This window comes from Protopterus annectens, chromosome 10.part0 (assembly GCF_019279795.1).
Source record: "Protopterus annectens isolate FY-2018-M chromosome 10.part0, PAN1.0, whole genome shotgun sequence".
Taxonomy (NCBI): domain Eukaryota; kingdom Metazoa; phylum Chordata; order Ceratodontiformes; family Protopteridae; genus Protopterus; species Protopterus annectens.
Window position 1 is genome coordinate 795,100,384 of NC_056744.1, and position 21,485 is coordinate 795,121,868.

The window sequence follows — 21,485 nt, forward strand, 5'->3', positions numbered from 1 at the left end:
CAGCGTTTTTTTTTCAGGAGCAAGCCCCTGCACTTTTTATGTGGTGGATTGCATTCCTCACATTTGCCATAACTATAAAACAACTCAGTCAGCAAAATTGGCTAATAGTCAGTTTCAGTGAAGGACCGTTTAATCAGATTCAAAATAAATGAAACATTTTACAGTCAGAAATACCCAAGACGAGGGGGCATGGTCAAGATGGAGTCAAGCTAGCAGCACTCTTCCTTTGCTCTCCTATCTTAAATATATTTCTGACAAGAATTTTATTCTACTCAAGATTCTGGACACTAATTTTGTGATATACTTCATCTACTAAAGATTCTTGAAGTAAATATTTAGTTTTCAAACTGTTTTTTCATCAAATTCCTGTCATTTACAAGTTAAAAGATTCTGTCAGTACTTCATTATGAGCTATTCTGAAAACAACGCTAAAAACTTGTCCTTCAAGAAAGAAATGCAATCTTTACTCAGCACTATACATGATCTGTTAATAAAATAGACAAAATGGACAACAAACTACACACCTTTAAAGAAGAGTGCAAGAAACAGATGGAAGAACTTTAGGAGATTGTCTTACATTAGAAAACTCAAATCAACAGCATTGAAGAATCACTGAATGATATAGAGGGAAGAGTTACTGAAAAAGAACAGCAGGTAGAATTTTCTGTTAAAACAAAATACTTTCTTGTTACAGAAAATTGATGATCTTGAAAACAGATCTTGAAGAAATAATATTTGCATCTATCATTTTCCAAAGAAATCTGAGGGAGATAACATGGTGACATTTCTTACAACATGGATTCCTGACATCTTGAAGTTACCTGAATCCTTCTAGTTTGGGATCGAAAGAGCACACAGGTCCCTAGCTGTTCCTATATCTTTCACCAAACCAAACAGTAAACCAAGATCTGTAATAGTAAAAATGTTTCTCTTCTCAAGATAAAAAACTTGTATTAAGTACAGCTTGGTCAAATTCCCCTGTCAAATGCAAGGATCACTTAATAAGATTTGACAATGATTATTCCTCTGCAGTTATTTTGAGAAGAAAATAATTCATACTATAATAAAGGAACTAAAAAGAATTTACTATTCCCAGCAAGATTTAAGACTTTTCTTCCTGAATGAACTAATATATTTTATACATTAGATTCAGCTATTTCCTTTTTAATATCTAGCAACATTTTAGAACAGTCAGAAAGTATGGATTGGAGCTCCAGCACAATGAAGAGACAGGCAGAAAAAAATGACTGGAAAACTGTTGAAGCAAAGAAAAAGAGGAAATTGAAGGATAACATTTTTGATATGTCCTCATATACCTTTAAATAACTTAAAATATATTTTTATACCATTAACCCCTCTAGCAAGAAATGAATACTGTTAATATATATATATATATATATATATATATATATATATATATATATATATATATATACAACTGATATTTCACAGTGAAGCACATGCTCAGACGATAAATAAGGTAAATTTTAATTTAATTTTCTTTAGTTTGTGTACTTTATTGATTTTGATATGTTGTCTAGATTCCACAGATATAGCTTTTTAAATTATGATGCTTTAGCTATAAAAATGAAAAAAGGATGGAAGGGGATTGTGACACTGCCAGCCCAACTATCTGGAATTTTATAAATAATTCTATGTCATTTGTGAATAGTGATATGACTTATACAGAAATATGTGTTGAACAGGGTTTGTACAGTACTGAGCTTCAAGAATGTAACTAGAGCATACCATGCTGGAACATAGAATATTAACTTGCAAAACTTCAAGAAAATAAGTTGAAATTAAATTGTTTTATTATTGTACTATAAAAGTTAGTTTTAATGCAGCAAGGAGACAGGATATCTAGAACTAGGGTGCCTTCTGCATTGTTTTGTAAGTGTTTTATTGTTTTATGTGTGGTCTGCATTGCTTTGAATATCACTCATATCTGCATTTAATTTTGATTTGAAGCTCTTTATTTAAGGTTTGATCACTTCTATTTTGTATCTTATTCTAGTATTACAGTGTCTGTTTTATTTTAAGTTTTCTGTTCTGTTGGAGTTTTAAGAGTTCTTGGCTAGGGTCAGATAAAAACATTATCAAGAATTTCTTTGTAAAGAATTCCTTTGCAAACTGTGAACAGCATCAGTTAATTGCATCTATATTACATAATCGCACTTTTAAAAGTTTGAACATCATATGGTCGACAACATATGATAGAACTTTTATAAGTTTGAAAATGTAACAAAAAAAAGCAAAGAAATAACCCACCTGAACAGTTTAATCAGGGGGGCAAGCACCCCTGCACCCCCCACACCCCCACTGTTTAAATATACCAACTCTGAGATCACACTACAGTGCAGAAAAGGGAAATTTTCCCATTCTGTACTGTACGAAGATCTCCATTGAAACGTTCAAACTTTTAAAAGTTCAATCATATGGTGTAAAAGTTCAACAATGTGATATAGACCCAGTTAATTAGTGGGAGAATCTGAGAGACAGCATTGTTCTTTTATTTAGAAATATCTGTAGTTATCTGAAGTGCTTGTGCGGTCTGCATTGCTCTGAGTATCACTCATCTCTGCATTTAATTTTGATTTGAAGCTCTTTAAGGTTTGATCACTTCTATTTTGTATCTTATCCTAGTATTGCATTGTCTGTTTTGTTTCTGTACTGTTGCAGTTTTAAGAGTTCTTGGCTAGGGTCAGTTAAAAAAAAGTTACAAAGAATTCCTTTGCAAACTGTGAATAACATCAGTTAATTAGTGGGAGGAGCTGAGAGACAGCATTGCTCTTTTATTTATAAATATCTGTAGTTATCTGAAGTGTTTGTGTGGTCTGCATTACTCTGTGTATCACTCATCTCTGCATTTAATTTTAATTTAAAGCTCTTTATTTAAGGTTTGATCACTTCTATGTTGTATCTTATTCTAGTATCACCACCCCTACTATAAATCTCATTTTGGACACTCCTCCCAGTCCCATCTCATCAGCTTATTCTAGAGTAGAGAGAGATATTTTGGGAAGGCCCACACCCTTAGTTTATCAACCTTAAATTGTCGTGTTTCATCCCTTCCCACTTAACTAAAAAAATGCACTTTATTCATCTGCTTTTACTGTATTTATGGTTCTTCCTACTTTTTACTTTATTTTGCTTTTGCTGCCTGTTCTTAAAAGTACTCAAGTGCATTTATTGTGCTGCATTTATTACTGCTTGTTAGTAGCCTGATTAAATTGTAACTATTATTCTAAGCCTTTTGGTTTAATCACTTGGGCTTCAGGCCAGTTGTTTTACATTAAGAAGGTTTGTGGTCTGGACTCTTGTGGCAGGACAGGTAGCTTACATCCTTCTAAGTTGGGAGTTGCTGAGTGAAGGATTAGTGTCTGTTATTCTAAAAGTGTCTTAGTCTGGTTTAAGCACTTGGGCTTCAGGCCAGTTATTTTACATTAAGAAGGTTTGTGGTCTGTACTCTTGTAGGAGGAGAGGGTATATTCTGCCCTTCTGCGCTGGGAATTTCTGGTTAAAGGCTTATTGTGCCTGCTTATTTTAACTGTTTCATTCTGAAATTGGTGTGCCTTGTTTGCTGTAGCATAGACTAGATTCAGACCTGCTGAATCTAGCTTTGTTTGTATCTAATCCAGGCCATTTTTTGGAGAAGTTTGCCCTACACCCTAGTGGCAGGAGTGTGCAACTAGAACTTGTCTGATTGAAGACTGCTGGAAGTTTGCTCATTTGCTACTGTTATATTGTAAAAAAAAAGTTCTAGCTTGTTTTCCTGCCTTTCCTTTTAATAGAATAGTCCAGATAAAGATTTGCTATATTCAGGACTGTATTGTAGTTTCTGAGTTCCCCAGACCTTTCTGTGTTAGAGGGAAGCCTCTCAGCTTCTCAGTGGGAGTGATAAGCACTAGGTAGCCTATCTACCACAAGAGGAGTAGTTTCTAGCTCCCTTTCAACTTTCTGCTTTAAAAGCCTGTGTTTGTGTGGGTTTGTATGCCGTACAGCACCACTAAACTAGGGTAAACTATTATCGGTGCCAGAAAGTCTGCTCTTCAATTTTTCTCTTAGATCTTGCTAGTTCTCTTCTCTCTTGTATTTAACTAGCTTATTGACCTAGCACTTCATCTGGCTTATTGTAGCAATTATTATAGCACACATAGCAATTATTATAGCACACATAAGTGCTAACAGCACTTAATGTCCTATAAGGAAACAGCTCCAGCTCTTATTAATAATGGCTATCCCTCCTGTTATGTCTAAAGGTCATTTTCCTGTGCTTTCTCCTATTAACCTGATGAACTTGGGCATTCTGAGGCAGTGTAGAAACTGCCTCATGTACACAGACATCCCTCTCCTCTTACCTCCCAACACTCAGACTTGTGAAAGATGTACTTATATATTCAAACTAGAAGACATGCACTCTGCAGCCAAGACCGGAATAGCTGGTCAAGAGGAGAAGGTCAACACCTGCACTATACCACTGTGGTCAAAACGTTATTCTATGTGGCACATCTCATTACCAAGGGTTTTGCATCCAAGAAGAAAGAGGTCATCATCTCTCTCTACTCTTCCCTCATTAGACCAATCATCAAGTATAATGCTCCATTTGGCATGTACCTCACTAAACTCCTGCAACAGCTGAAAAGGCCACAAAAGTACATCACAAAGAGGATCCAAGGCCTTAAACACATGCCCTACATGGACAGACTCAAAAAACTCCATTTTTTCTCTGTCTCATATTGTCTATTAAGAGGCTATCTCTGCTTGACTTAACAAAGCCATGTCTGACTCAGACATGTTAGAAATGTTACATCTAAAGAAATCCCAATCCCTCCCCACCACATGCTCCAGGAAACTCAACCTCATTATCACAATCAACAGAACATGCTGGAGAGACAGGTTCATAACCCAGAGAATGCCCATGCTCTGGAATAGACTTCCCATACATGTCAAGCAGAGCACCTCACTGGCCCTTTTCAAGAGAAATCTTGATGAGTGGATGGAAAATAAAAAGTTCACCCTAGGGATCACTCCAGTGGCTCTGCTTGATAGAGGCACCGGGAACTAATGGTGGCATGATGCCAAGGCAATTCTATGGGCTAGGCTTGTAAAGGTTCCAGGGCTGTTGGTCTAGTACACACCTATGAACCTATGTTCTGTGAACTTCTGAGATATATGTATTTTTAACACAGAGATGTTAACTTCTGTCAATTTCTGTTTTAGCCTGGGAACTGAAGTCAGGTGACAAAAAGTGATGTCTTCCAAGCTAACCAAGCAGTAATATTTGATATTAATTTGAAGAACTCTCTCAGAGAGAGGCTGGGCATTTTGTATTTTGTCTTGACCTGGAAACATCCACTCATCATCATCACCATCTGCACTTGCTTTGCTCTGTAAGTAAGATTTAGGGCATAGTATCTCATTCAAATATAGATAGGAATATAGTAAAGATTAGTTTAGATGTTTTCAGTATTTATTTGAGACTGTCCTGAAATGTTGTTTTAAAATATTTCCTGTGATTTTAAATGCTGAAGTTACTGTGTTGATTGACTGCATATTGTCTTGTTCTTTTATTATTTATTATTAAATATATTTAAACCTATCTTTGTGGCTAATATTTTTGAGACATATTTAAGTTCATAGAGTACTTGCATATGTATTTGGTGACACTGTACAGGCCACTCCTAAATTGCCTTACTTGGTCAGACTACCATTTGGATTACTAGTAACATTACACAGTTGGATTGGACACCCTTTGTAAGGGTCTTATAGTAGCTGATAAGTAGAGGTTGGTGGCAGTGGAAACTAACTTATAATCTGGGCAGAAGGGGGCATAGTTAGTAAAGCTGTGCAACCTTCCCCAGGTGTGTGTGTGTGTTTATTTAAATCTCAAAGTTTGTGTATGTCGACTACTTGGGCAGGACACTAAGCACTGGTTGGACAGAGAGGGCGCTGAAGGTCTTGGCTTGGCCCTTCATCTGAGATCTTAGTCCTATAGCTGTACCAGTGAGGAGTTTTATTGGGAATCTGGAGAAAGTGAGAGAGAGAGAAACCAGCCCAAGACTGACTGTGATCACTGTGTGCCCTTAAGGGAAATTGCACTTTATTGTGTGTGCACTTGTAATCCTCCTAGTGTGTACATCACTCATTGTTGCCAGTGATGAGGATTGAGGCTCCTTGATTACTCAGCCAGTGCAGGAGCATCACAGGGATAATGGGAAGTAATATCATGTTTAGAAGGTCCTTCTCCCTCTCTGAAGGACTGTTTGACAGAGATGGGCAATTTGTATTATATGGGCTTTTTAGTGGTGAGGTATCTGGTGCTGTGTTCTAGAGATGCAGCTGTGGTTTGTTTGAAATGAACATATTATTAATATGTTTTTTAGTTATTGGGAGAACATAGGGGTGTTTTTGAAGCCCTGGAAATCATTTGAGGCTAACTGATTTTTATAGATGTTGTATTTTCTCATTGAACATCAGTGTGGTTTCCTTTTTTTTGGTAAAACAAGACATTTATACTGTTTTGTCTTGTTTCTGTTCATTTAAGAGGGATGTAAATGAGGAATCTAATGTGGTATTCTGATGTAGTTGTCAGTAATAAACAGTTTTTGTAGGTAAAAGATTTCCCATTTTTCTGACTGAAAAAGACGTTTCATTTAACATATGCTTGAGCTATTCAGTTAAAAGTTTTTAAAAAAAGCTCACTCATATTGTCCTTGGCTTCCTGCTGAGATCATGAGCACTTTAGATTCTCTTGGCTTCATTTCATTAGTGTTTTTTTTTGTTTTCCTTTTTTTTTCTGAACTCTCAAATGTGCGACAATATGCAATGCGGCTCTGGTCAGTTGTAGCTTTTAGGGTCAAAGATTATTCATGAGCCATAACTGCTTCTCTCTTTTTAAAGAGATAAGAACTCAGTTAAGATAGTTCACTAACACTTGGAAGCTCATAGGTTTATTTATATGCACAAATATTTTAAAAGCAGTTATCTAAATATTTTACAAGCCTTTCAACTGTGAGGATTATTGCTGAATTTATGGAGTCTTCTCCCAAGTTTTCTGGAATGTTTTTAGTTATATTGTGGCTCCCTGGCATGTCGTTAGTAGAGCATTGGGAGATGATGCCAGTAAATGAAGACTGACAACTGTTAGCTGATGTTTGGACATTAGATTATATACCCTTTTGAGGGTTCATGCTAATACTGAATATATTGAATCTTTTTATTTTGTGATATATAGAAAATTTTAAATCAGTGGGGCTTAACAAACTAAAGATATCTGTTACTGCATTTAATCTTTAGCTCAAGATTTAAATTTTATTTAATATAATTTGAGAGATTAGAAGGGTTTTGCTTCTATACATTTGAGGGCTTGATACAGTAAAACAAAAGCATATTAAGTTTCTATGATACTTATACTGGATCTATATTACAAACCTAAAAAGGCTAAATCTCGAATGTGCTTACCTGTGTGGTGCATTTTAATTATGAAACACATTTGGCGTTTTGATTTTCGCCGTTTACATATTTTGCTTTGTATGTACATCGACCATTATGTGTCGACGTACATACAGTTGAGATTTGGCCTTTTCAGGTTTGTAATATAGACCCACTTATACTCTTAAGTTTAAGTAGCACTGGGGTTTGAAGACTACTGACTTGGCTGAATCCACATTTTTAATCTCCAAGAATTGAAAGAATATTCATACATATGCAGACTGCAGCCTGACAAAATGGCTAGATCAAGATGAAAAACATGTACCAGTATCTTAGGACAGGGATCCAATTATTTGATGGGTAAAAATGAGGATGTGTTTGACATACACATATCCGCTAGTTGTAGCAGAGCTTTAAGACTATAAACTGTAGTTCCTGTAATACAGGGCTTGATTCCTCAGCTGTCATTTGCCTACTGTGTGACCTTAAGCAAAACACTTAACTAGACATTGCTCCTGAATCATCCTTGAAAATAGAAACCATGTATATCCAGTGGGTTTACCTGGTTATCAAATGGACATTTTTATTTTATTACACATGCTTTGATAATCTTCTTTTGACATTTGCATGTTTTCTCCTTTTGGTAAAGTATAGCCACATGCATTTATGCAACAATCAGTTGCATGTGGGGGTTTTACAGGGTCCCCATTTATCCATTCTACTCAACCACACTACTAAGTGTCATTCTTCACTTGGTACTAGAACTTGACTAGAAGAACAAATTCTGCTTCCTCTGAGAGAACTGCACCTCCTTCAAGTGCTTTATGCTCTCTAATCCCAACTAATCTTTAGCTCATTTTCTATCTGAGCAGAGGTTCTTGGTATGGTAGGAGATAAAACAAGGTTCTCACAGTTCCCTGGTGGTCTTCGATATGAAGACGGTAACTTGGCCAGTTTCTGAAAGGAAATGTTGTGTGATTATTAATGGTAAAACATGGATGTGTACCAGTAGGAAAACTTGGGAGAGTCACTGTTGTGCACTGCTAAAGATTTTTACAATATTTTAATGCCTATTCACTTCAGACAGGAGTGCTACAATGTATGCCTTTTTATCCATGTAACACAAATGCATTCATCTTGTTAGCTCTCATCTGTCTCTGATTTTGTATAACATACTTGATTTTGCCTAATATTTTCACTCTGTCCCTCATAAAATATTTGTTTTTTCTTGCAAAATTAGTTAGTCAGTAATGATAACAATAAGAGTTTTATGCTTATCCTATAGAGAATGCATTTTGATTCAAAATTAGTTATTCAATTAGCATTCTAAATGAATGTAAGCAATATTTAAAATCTATCCTTGATTTCAGCCCTTTGCATCTCATTATTTTTTGGTTCAGCCCCTGATTCTTGAGCAAAAAGTTCAGACCCTGGCCTCACTGTGTTACCTGAGTATAACAAGTAAATACATTAACAGAGGCTGTTTAAGTGAGCAACCTGAATTAATATATAAACATATACAAATGTTTGCTAGAAACACTGTACAACAGTATATATTTGGGAAGAGTCATCTTTAGCACTTGATAATTATGTCAAACTCACTTCCTATGAGATGACACACAACTCACATCTGTATTATGATTACAAACTTGCAATTTCATTAGTTTATACAAACACAAAAATGCTATACCCCAGCACTTCACTTTGTACTGAAAAGAAGAATGAACAGCTTGGATTACAATTTACAAATAATGGATTATGAAAGAGTAACATTTACTTTGCATGTATAGTGCATACTTCAGAGCACTTAGTCACTTGCAGCATATTTTATAAATAATGTTATTTTTATGCAGATAGTTATGTCTTTTATCAACCAGGTATTTGCCAATGCAAAGGTTTGACTGTAGTTTATGTAACCTAAAACATTGCAAAGTAAAACAGTAAAATATTGGTATTTTTTAGTGGAATTCTTATATACTTAACTAGTCATTTGGCATAGAAATGGAAGTATCTGGAGTGATTGATGTGTCTAGAAGCTTTGGTATGGCTCACTAGTGAATCTTGATTGAAATGTTATGTGGATTTGTTAGTGACATTAAGTTTATATTACATACAAAACCTTCTGAAGACAATGAGATACATGCACTGATGTATTAATTTTAATTGTTACAGTTCATTTTTGATAAACATAGGACTAAAATTAGATACAATTATTTATATGGCACACAAAGAGATGGAAGTATTTTAAATATGGAGCACAGCTCTCATTTTATGATACCAACAGGCAAGTACAAAATTAAAAATAAAGACCAACAGAGATTTCTGCTTTAATCAATTAATAGAACATATTTATTTGACAATTTATATTTCCTAAATAGTAGCCCTGAAACTCTCACCAGGCATTAACTGGAAACCGGGTTAATTTTTGATAAACTCAAAATCAATACTTAAATAGTAAACAAAACTTATAGACATTTCTGCAAATTTAAGTAATGGACAATTCTAATAAGTACTTAAGGTTATTACTACCTTTTAAAAAGAGTATACTATCTCTGTTCTTCAAAATAATAATTTTGTATCTTCAAAGTTACTATATACCTAGATGGCATAAAATCTGTTAGTAAATGACTAAAATGTGAGACAAAATTAATCTTATCAAAGAGTTTAAAATAGATATCAGCAGTCATAAACTCTTCATTTTCTTATATGCTCACTGTTGTTCTTACTGCTCTTGACTTGTTAGTTGAATGATGTTTAAACTTTTATCTATGCGTTAGCTAGAAATCACTTGTAAAGGTACACTAAGGTACTTGTAAAGGTACACTAAGGAAGCATTTTATATCCAAGTACTTAAATTTTTATCTTTATGAGACCCTAAATTTGAAGCTATAAAAATCTCTAATTTTCTTATTCCCATTCATCCTTATTGATTGTTATTATAACTAGTGTATACAGTTATATAATATATGATGTTAAGATTTGTCGATATATAAATCACTATTATTAATTAATTATGTTTTTTCATAGCTCTTTGTTATATCCTAGCCTTAGCAAAATGTTTGTAGGAAGAAGACATACATCTATACATAGTTCTTTCTCTCTTTAATATTTAAGTTAAACCTGGACAGTTTACGTATTGCAGCTTAATAGATAAGAGAATTTCTAATAATTTTCTTAATATACTTTTTCTATAAGTTTCCTATTTTATTCCTACAGTTTATTTCTTATGTTATAATTATAATACATTCATTTCTGAAAATATATCTACAATTATTAGTACAGACATAATATTTCAAGATAGTTAGAGCAGAGAATGTGTTCTGCAATTGAGTTAGAAGGTACACTTGAATGTTATCCCAATTTAAGTATGGGGTCTTATACCCCATGACAGGCATAATTTGTTATTGTATACTATTTTTAATGATTGATGAATCTAGCAGGTATTTATGGGTGCCCAAAAAGAGTCTATATTACATCAACAAATGCTTAAAAAAGCGAACAGTGATTAATTGACTCTCTGTAAGTGAAAGCTTACAATGTCGAACTGTCAGAACAGTGATGTTTTTTCCCCAAAGCACCGTTCCAAAAAAAAAAAGAAAACACTTTAAAACATTACATTAAGTGGGGGGCTTCACCCCCCTAATTAAATATACCAACTCTGAGACCACACTACAGTGCCAAAAATGGCAAAGTAATGAAGCGGCCAAACAAAGGGAAAGAATTTGCTTAAAACCACTTTGATATTTTGTCTTTTCAGTTTTTAATGTTTGACCAAGATGCATTCAAAAGAATGCGTCTTCGGTCTCGTAATAGGAACCCCCCCAAAAATTGATAACCTTAGCATATTAGCAAAAAAACATAATTTGTTTTACTCATTTAAGATATTAACAATTTTAGTTTGTAAAAGAATAATAGACATTTATTTTGAAATATTCTGCTAAACACAATATATACCGTAAATGTATCTCCATTAATGTCAACAGCTTAAAAAATAATAGTGAAAGGGAAAGTCTTTTTAAATACTTAATTATTTAATGCACAAATTGTTTTTCTTCAAAAAACACATTTATTGGAAGAAGATATAGACAAACTTAATTCGAACAAATACACTGTTTTAATAAGCCCACATCATAAACAAAAAAGAGGGGTAGCAATTTTATGGAGAAACTCTGCTTTAATGCCTAAAATTATGAACTCATATCATGACAATTCTGGTATGTTATGATTAGTATCTCTGAATACAAATGGTAAACTATACACATTAATTAACATTTACTGGATCCCTGGATTAGGCTTAAAAATAGTCAAGCAACATTTGGAAGATATACAATATTCTAAAGGGACTATAGTATTTGCAGGAGTCTCCAATTGCATTTTATTGGATGAAGATAGTAATTCTATGAATACATGTAGGAAAACTGTCACATCAAAAGTATTATTAGACTTTATTAATTCATTTAATATTGTAGATATTAATGACTTTCCTAACCCCAACTCACTATTTTTTACTCATTATTCAAACCTGCATAATACTCAATCAGGAATAGATAGGGTATATATTTCAAGAAACATTTCCTCTAAACTTAATAGAGTTAAAGTAGTTGCTTGCCTCCTATCTGATCATAATACAATTACTTTTGATTTAATAATGAGTCCAAACAAAGTGTAAACATAACAAGAATCCTAGCTTATATATAAAAAATAAAATATTTTAAGGAATTTTATATCAAGGAAATTCAAACTTTTTTGAAGATAAATTATACAGATGATATGTTGGAAATAATTGTATTGGATTCATTGAAGTCTTATATGTATGGTAAAATTCTAAATTGGTATATAAATAAGAAAAAATTGGGAAAATGAACTTTAAGATTCACAAATAAAAGTATATAATATTACACTTCAAATACAAAAGGGAAATAATAATTTCCAAAGGAATATGATGAAATAAATAAAAAATATATATTTACAGCTACTGCACTATAAAACTATGATTAGTTTAGAAAAAAATCAAACTAATTCCTTATTCCATGAACTCTAATAATCAAAGATGAATAGCAAATAGAACAAAGAAGATTATATACTGCAATTATATTCCCCTGGTACTATGTAAAAAGTACATGATTTAGAAGGTATTTTAGAAGCTTTTAGAAAACACCTCACCTTAATCAATACTAATACCATAGAAAACCAATCACAAATGGTATTAAAATCCTTTTTTAAAAATATACATCAAAAATAGACTAACAGAACAACATATTAAGCTAATATGCTATTAAGCTAATAGATAAATCAATTACAATATCTGATATTAAATCACAAATTAACAAATTAAAAATGAATAAGGCTCCAGGAATTGATAATATAATACCAGAAATGTACAAATTTTACCTATAAAACCTATGGATGCCTTAAGCTTACTTTTAAAAGTATATAACCTAGTTAAACAAAATAATAATATTCCCCCTTTAGATAACCATTTAAAATTGGGAAGCAGGAGGAATAAATCTTCAAGACCAGGACATATATACTTTATCATATACTCAAAATAATATATTTATGATTAAACTTCTCATATACAGCAAAATGGAAACAAATTCAAGAGCAAATATATTTACAATCACATATCTAAATATACAGATATTCTGACTAATAGATTATTTTGGATGGTGAAAGATTTTACTTTAGGTAATAAAAATAAATATATTCCTTCTAAATTTAAAGCTAAAACTCTATCTCATTTTAAAACTTAATAGCTTAGTCAGCAAATGTATTAGACACTTTTAATACTAATATGATTTTGCTCAGAAAGAAAAAATAATTTTAGGCATCAATTCATGGAATCTGGGACAACTCCTAATCTAAAACAACTAATGAGTAAATTTAATATAGAAAATGAAATGTGGTTGTATTGCATTAAGTAAGGAATTATCTTATAACTAGAATTAACTTGATATATATATGCTTAATAGACAGAACATAGCAAAACTTATTGAGTATTTGATTATTACAAATAGTCAGATAGTTCAGAGGAAAGACTATCTCTCTAAATTGTATAAATTAATTTAAAATACAAAATTGTATTTTAAAGAAAGTTATTGGAATTATTATAAGAACATTAATAAGCACCCTCCCTCAGATGAAGATAAAAAAACTCATTTTAAGTTCCTCATTGTGAACTTCCTTGTTATTACAATGGAATTTATTTCAAAGAAGTATATTCATCTAATTTATTTTACTCCACATAAAATGGAACTAATAACCAGTCAAGAAATAGGATGTTGGAAATGCAAACAAAAGGTGATTGCTAATTGGCAGCACATGTTTTATAAATATATTATACTAAAATCTTTCTGGGAGAAAATTAACAATTTTTTGCAAACTATTTTTAATGATAATTTTCAGTTGACCAAACCTTTAATTTTAATCAATACTCCAATTCCTAATTATGTTTCTAAATCTAAATACTCATTAATTTGGACTCTATTGGCAATTGTTCGTAAAACTATTACCACTAACTGGAAAGAGAGACTTCTCCTACCTTTATAGATTTCAAAAACATCACTTTTAATGTTTTGAGAATGGAAATGGCTACAATCAAAACAAGAACTGAAAGAATTACTTCATACTACAATGCACAGATAAAAGCTATGGAGATACTTGGAAAAATTGACTGAAATAACATTTGATTCATATCTCTAAATTGTAATTCTAAAATACTAATTATCTGGGCACCCTTGTAAATAGTTTGATTTTTTTTGTTGCTTTTTTGTTGTTTCAAATATTTCAACTATTTATTATGTATATAGGATTAATTTAATAGGGTGGCCATGGTGGTGCAGTGGTTAGCATTGTCTCCTCACAGCAAGAGGTTCTCTGGTTCAATCCTTGGCTGGGGTGGCTTCTGTGTGGAGTCTGCATTTCCTCCCTGTTGTCGTGTGGGTTTCCTCTGGGTGCTCCAGTTTCCTCCCACATCCCAAAGACATGCTGTAGGTGAATTGGACACTCTAAATTGGCTCTAGGCATGAGTGTGTGCATGTGTGTCCCTTCTATGGAAGGTCGGGCGCTGGGCTGGCAGCTTGCCACTGTAAAACTCCATTGCCAATTATGAGCAGACAGGTGATCCACTGTGGCGTCCCCTAACCAGGAAAAGCTGAAAGAAAAAGATCAGTGTTTCTTAATTTCATCTGAATGGACAGAATAAATAATGAGGCACGGTGAGTGATATACTTTTCAGATCATAAATTTAGTATAATTTTTTTCTCTTCTTTTGTTTAGCAGAGTATGGGCAAAAATGAAGAAATCTTTTGTTCTTCACATATGTCAGAACATTGTTTACGGATGAACTGATGCAGTCAGTTTTGACAGCCTGATCACTTATAAGTGGGAATACTTCCTGCTGAGTGCTACAAGATTTCTGGCAAAATGTTTTGTTTCATTCCAAGCGACAATTCAAAGAAATGCTATCATCTCATAAACTATAAAAGATATATACAGTTTTATAAAAATCAATATATTTATTAGAAGCTTCTTGTTGCAGTATTAATAATATTGAAGTTCTGAGACATAATTTTGATTTTCTAGTTTAGATTGAATGCAAAAATGCCATGAAGGGGAAGAAAGGGGGAGAAATTAAAACAAAGGGAGAAGAGCAAGCAAAGGGAATCATGCAAGGGTAACCAAAAGGAACAAGTGAGAGGGAAAGAATGGCATTTTGTTTTACTTTCTGTCAGGCCATAGCAGATGGATGTCAAGCACCCATAGCAACTTTATTCATCCTTGTTGGACATCAGACCTTCATAGCATTTTCATCATATTCATGCAAATTTGCAAAAAATAAATAAATAAATAAAATAATATTCACAACTACTGTTATAAATAATACACTTAATGGGATCAGGTGGGAAATCTCATATAAAAATAATACTCTAGTGGGAATAAAAGAAATCTGTGGTAAATTTATGAATCAGACATGGCAACCTTAAAGAAAATATTCACAACTTGAAATATTATTAGACACTCTTGTGGCAATGCTGGAGAGGAAGGGTGAGAAAGTAGACCATTTAAAATCTCTTTTCTTTTTTAGTGGTGAAATCAAAGCGAAATATGTTATACAATCAGATTTCAATCAAAGTAATACATAATCTTTGAAATATATTTGTATGTAGACAATGTTACTCTTGCCTTGATGAGTTAAGCCACCTTATGGTCCATTACAAAAAGGTACTGTGGTTGTGTTACTTCTTGTAGTGCACACAGCAATTATTTTATTAGTTTTTTTTCTGTTCAAAAATACATATTATTATACAAAATTCTTCTCCATGTACATAATATAGTATTCAGAAAATTAAACTCAGTAATACATTGCATAAACTATCATAGTTAATAATGTGTTCATGTCTACATCTATTAAAAGACCACAAATAACCTATGTAAAGTATATGTATATACTGTTAGGTGAAATCTTGCTGGAACATTTTCCTTTCACGTATTCACTTCAGATTGCCTCTGCCCAATAAAGTTTCCTAGTCAACAAAATACAATTAAATACAAACAGACAGACAGGCAGTGCACATGCGAGTACACACACACACACACACACACACACACACACACGCACACACACACACACACACACACACACACACACACACACACACACAGATGTGGATACATAAATATATATTAACATACCTACATACACACATACATCTATAAATAAATAACTAAACATATACATAAGCAAAAGAAGCTCTCTCTCTCTCACACCTGTGACAAAAAGTTTGACATATCTTCTAGTCTGCCAGCTCATTACAGCTTCTCATCTTATAAGACATAGTTATTTTAAGGCATCAACTGACTACCAGGCCGCCTTTCATATTATACTGCTATATTAATAGAAATTGATAGACATGGTAAGATCAATGAAAAAAAATAAGACTACAGAAAGTCAATAAAACCCAAATAGTTAGAAGTCTGATAAAACAAATGAACACAATAATTAGGAATGTCCATAGACATTTATGTGATACAAGAGAAGTAAATAGGATACACTACTGTGTGGCTAACTTAATAACCGATAAAGTCTTACCACAAAAACATAGGGTAGTAAAGGAAAGGAAGGGGAGAAATCTTATGCCATCATGGAAGAATCAATTAGAGAAAATTAGAAAGCAATTAAGACAAGAAGTGTCACTGTTGGAAGAGTATAGAGGAGGGAACAGATCAACAAAAATAGTCAAAAAGATAGATGTGATAAAAGCAATGTGTAGTATCAGAACAGATCAGGATCTATCATGCACTATTGCAAATAATAAACTCTAAATATCAGCACAAGCAGCAAAACTTAGAAGATCTGCAGAATAATATGTTGGAAAAGTACAAAATAAACAATTTACTGATGACCCAAAAAAGTTTTATAGAGAATTGGGAAACAAGGCAAAAGGAATTGAAACACCACCAAAAAACGAGGAATATATACATTTTGGAGAAATATCTATGAAGATCCTGTGGAACATAACAAAGATGATAAATGGATAGAAGAAGTAAAAGAAAGAATAAGAAGTTCAAATGTACAGGATATCAAATGGGATGAAGTAACGGCCAGAGAGATTGAAACAAAATTAAGAAAAGCTCCTAAGTGGAAAACTCCAGGCCCAGATGCAGTAAGTAACTAATGGCTAAAAGTATTAATATCTTTACATGAAGATTTAGCCATGAGTAAGAAATATTTACATGCTCACCCCAAACAGACACCAGCATGGTTAACAACAGGAAAAACAATACTTTTTCTTAAGAGTAAACTGGCAAGCTATGCTAAAAACTATAGACCAATAACTTGCCTTCCAACGACATATAAACTATACACTGGAATTGATGCCAACAGAGTTCATAGTAATTTAGAAGAAAACTCAATCATGGCAGTAGAACAAAATTGTAATAAAAGAAAGTAATGTTGAACAAAGGGTCATTTGTTGTTAAATAACGTCATAATGGAGAACTATAAAAAGGAGAAGAATCTAAGTATGGCATGGATAGACTATAAAAACGCATTTGATAGTATCTCACATTCATGGATAAAAGAGTGCTTAAAAATGTATATGATACACCCTACACTGATTGATTACATTACAGTGCCCATGAAACAGTGGCAGACCACTTTGCAGTTAAGCCACGATAAAGGACAAATTATTATTCCAGGGATAAAAGTTCAAATTATTATTCCAGGTATAAAAGTTTGAAGGGAGATATTCAAGGGTGACTGTCTGTCACCATCGCTAGATAAAATTGAGGCAGCAGCTGAATGTGCCAAAAAACAAAAGAAGGAATATAAGATGAAGGATCAGACGAGAAGGCAAGAAATGTAGAAAATGCATAAATGTAGTTGCAAGCATAGAAAACTAACAACCTCATGTTGATCAGGATTGAACAGAGGAATGGCTAAGGAAAGGTGAATTTAAACCAAAAGACGAAAGATTAATATTTATGGCCCAAGATAGTCGACTATGTACACTTTGGTTTACAAAGTCCATTGAACATGTGGGAGAAACAGACACATGTAGGTTTTGTAAAACAGAACTGGAGACAGTCACACATTCTGTTGCTAGTTGCAATATACTAATGGCAGAAGGACTGTATATTGAAAGGCATAATAATGTGGCAAGGCTGTTGAACTGGGGACTGTGCAAACATTATATTGAAGTAGCTAAGACACTGGAAACATGAGCCACAAAGTATCATAGAAACTGATAAAGTTTATATCACATGGGATCATCCTTTACCAACAGTTAAAAAAATAGATGTGAGAAAAGCAGATATAGTAGTCCATGAAAAGAAGACAAAAGTAGCATTGATCACTGAAATTGCTATACCTAGTGACTACAGTGTCTTATGTACAGAGAGACACAAAATCGCCAAATACCAGGATTTGCAGGCAAAAATGAGGGCAATGTGGAGGCAGGATATCCAGACAGTTCCAGTAGTAATAGGAGCAATGTGTCTTATAAAAAAATAATTTACAGTCATACTTAGATATGTTATTGATGAACCCGCAGTAGTGGTGCTGCGGTAGCATTGTCACCTCACAGCAAGACATTGTCCCATTCGATTCTCAGCTAGAACGTCTTCTGTGTGGAGGCATACATGAATGGGCGTGCCTTTGTTGAAGGTTGTGTGTCAGGGCTGGTAACTCGGCACATAAAAATCCACTACCAAACATTAGCGGACCGGAGTTCCGCTGTGGCGACCCCTAACTGGGATAAGCCAAAAGACACAACAACAACAACAACTTAGATATGTTATTGATACATGTAACTCCATATGAATTGCAGAACGCATCATTACTGAGCACATTGTGGGTGGTGCGAATACAATACTAATTACATGAACTTTAATTGTACTTTGACTTAGGAATGGGGTCCACTCCCATCATGGTATTAGGCACAAAAAAAGATTTGGAGAGATTAAAAAAAGTGAGAAACTATATTCACTGCCTTTAGAGGAGGAAATACAGAAGGAGTTATAAAAGAAATTGTAACATCAAACATCTCCTCTGTTATGATAATCCATCCATCCATAACCCTTTTTCCCATTTTGCACATGGGGTCAGGGTGTCACTTCAACAATGGCAGTCATCTAGAACCAAGGTTTACCTAAACTATATCAAATTTTCATTTAGTCAAGAGCTTTTTTGCCAACTTACTTTTGAAGACAAAAAGCTGCTGACAATTTGTACAAGATCACTATGACACCAGGGTTGGGGACTATGCTCTTTCCCGGATATTGTGTAATCTCAGATTTGGTGTATTTTAAGAAGCTGGGGGTATTGAAGGGTGAAGGAGGGCTAACCCCCCTGAAAACATTGCTTTTTTATGTGCATGCTCAGAGATTGTGTCATTTCCATTCTCCTTCTGGTACACTAATCAGTCTAAGGTCATTTGGATTGTAGGTCACCATCCCTCTAAGCCAAGGAGTTGGAAACCATATTATTAACTGCCAACATGAAAGTAATCATCCTAAAAAGTAATATTAGCAACTTAATCTGTCTTTCATAGTCTAGGAGCCATTTACCTGAAAGACCTGATACAGACTTGCCAACTCTCTTCAGCCAGATATCAGGATTCCTAATACCTGATTGAGATCTGCAAGGTTGAAAGCTTTTTCTTGTAAGTGTTGTTGTGAGACTCTACCACATTGGTTGTGAGACTGCTTTGTATTCTTAGCATTTTGGAAGACAATTGACCTAATGTGATTGAACTTACTCAATGGCGTAATTAATACTACTGTCATATTTTAAACTTAATATTTTTATTATATTTATTACTTGTTATGTTTCAAATTTTAATAGAGTGATTAAACTTTTGAGAAGAGCCTTTGAATTGAACTTTGATTGACTGACTGTTTAAGTAATGATAATTGTATTGTTGCTAGAGATCTTGTCTGCAAACTGGAATTCATGACAAATGTATCTTGTAAGTTATTAACGACTCACTAGGGGCATGTTTGTATCATTTATGTTAAGCTACTTTAAAAATACTTTGGCTGCTATTCTTTTAACAAATACACAATGCATATTTGCACAGGTAGTGGCAACATGCAGGGTGTGGGTGATTCATAGACACAGATAGTCGAGCAATGTGAAAAACGGCATGGTATGCAGTACATGGACATGAATAAATAATGATATATAAATGAGGGATTCCATGCAAATAAGGCACATGAATTATGCAAATGACAATATTAAACATGGCTGGCTAAATTATTTTTTTAAACATAACAATTTCATTTTTATTCTGTACTGAAAAAGGTATGCTCTCCAGAAACATCCACTGTCTAGGGTGGAGGGCTACAGTTAGGTTGATAGTGGTGTTGGTGGTAGAGTGGAGGCTACATTCTAGAAGGTGGTGTACAATTCCAAAATTCTGGCTACACCCATGCCAGTCAACATGATTCCTTGATATGTTTATTTTGAGTAGTGTTCTTCAAATAATGGCATTACCTTTAGCAGGCAAAACCAAAGATTTGCACTGTTGTTCTTGAATGAGTGAGATGATAGTGCTTTTCCTCAGGAAGAGCTGAGTAGGAAGGAGAAACCATATTTCATATGCAATTGATTGTAGGATGGCCATAAAAGGTCATAGCATGAAAATTATTTCTCCACGTGTGTGAATTCAAAGTATGCAAGTGTTGCTTTTCAGTGGAATTCAAATTCTTTTTTTTTTTGTAGTGGAGGTTTTAGAAGTATTTGCAAAGCAACTGATACTGAATCTTTATACTAAGTTGCAAAACTAGGAAGCATTGTAGCTATATAAAAAGCACACTTAGTTTTTCTTAAATCCAGTGTCCATGAGCGTATGTGTGTGTGTGTGTGTGTGTGTGTGTGGTGGGGATGGGTGTGTGTATGCAGACTTGCTATGTAGAGAAACTCTTAAGCTGGATGTAATTCTTCAGAGTAATCCAAGAGGCTCATGTGACCAACATTCAGGAAAAATGCTTGTTTTCTGTTCAGGAGTCTGTTTTCAGTTAATCATAAAAGAGCTGTCAGCCACAAAACAGGTTTACTTTTCAAAAAATTCAGCAGCGTCTGAGAAACTTGAGGTCAGGCCAGTATTTTATTTTATCAGTGATTTTAAAGTTAGAAATTAAAATACCTGTTTGGATAGGCAAGTTGACTCAACATTTTTTTCAATCAACTTTGTTTTGATTCTCAGTAATCAGCTATTACTTCATAATTTCTCTTGAATGTTTCTTTTGTAAATGGATTGCTTCTTTCTTATGTATTTCTGAATATTTGTTGCCAACTCTGCTTGAAATTTAAATTACTCATATAGCCTGAGCTCTGACTGACTTGTCACAGTGATACCTCATAATGTTTAACAGCATCATTAGACAGCATAGATATATTAGTGGGAAGGTAACATTTTTCAGTTTATAGATGTCATACTATGATGTGTAATCTGCTTGAATTTTGTGGTAGTACAACTGTGTATAAGGAATGGATAGTGGAAAATATTCATCATGCCAAATCACTATTTAGAGACAGTATTAACAAA

At 33.6% G+C, this 21,485-nt stretch overlaps 1 protein-coding gene across 1 annotated transcript in view; it reads left to right on the forward strand.

Annotated features, from left to right (window-relative positions):
* Window positions 1–20,922: 20,922 nt before the first annotated feature.
* Window positions 20,923–21,485, forward strand: part of LOC122814206 (putative ferric-chelate reductase 1) — a 183,975-nt gene continuing 183,412 nt past the window's right edge. Inside the window, exon 1 of the mRNA XM_044086810.1 lies at window positions 20,923–21,030. Coding sequence (XP_043942745.1) covers window positions 20,923–21,030 — 108 coding nt within the window. The remainder of the gene's footprint in view (window positions 21,031–21,485) is intronic.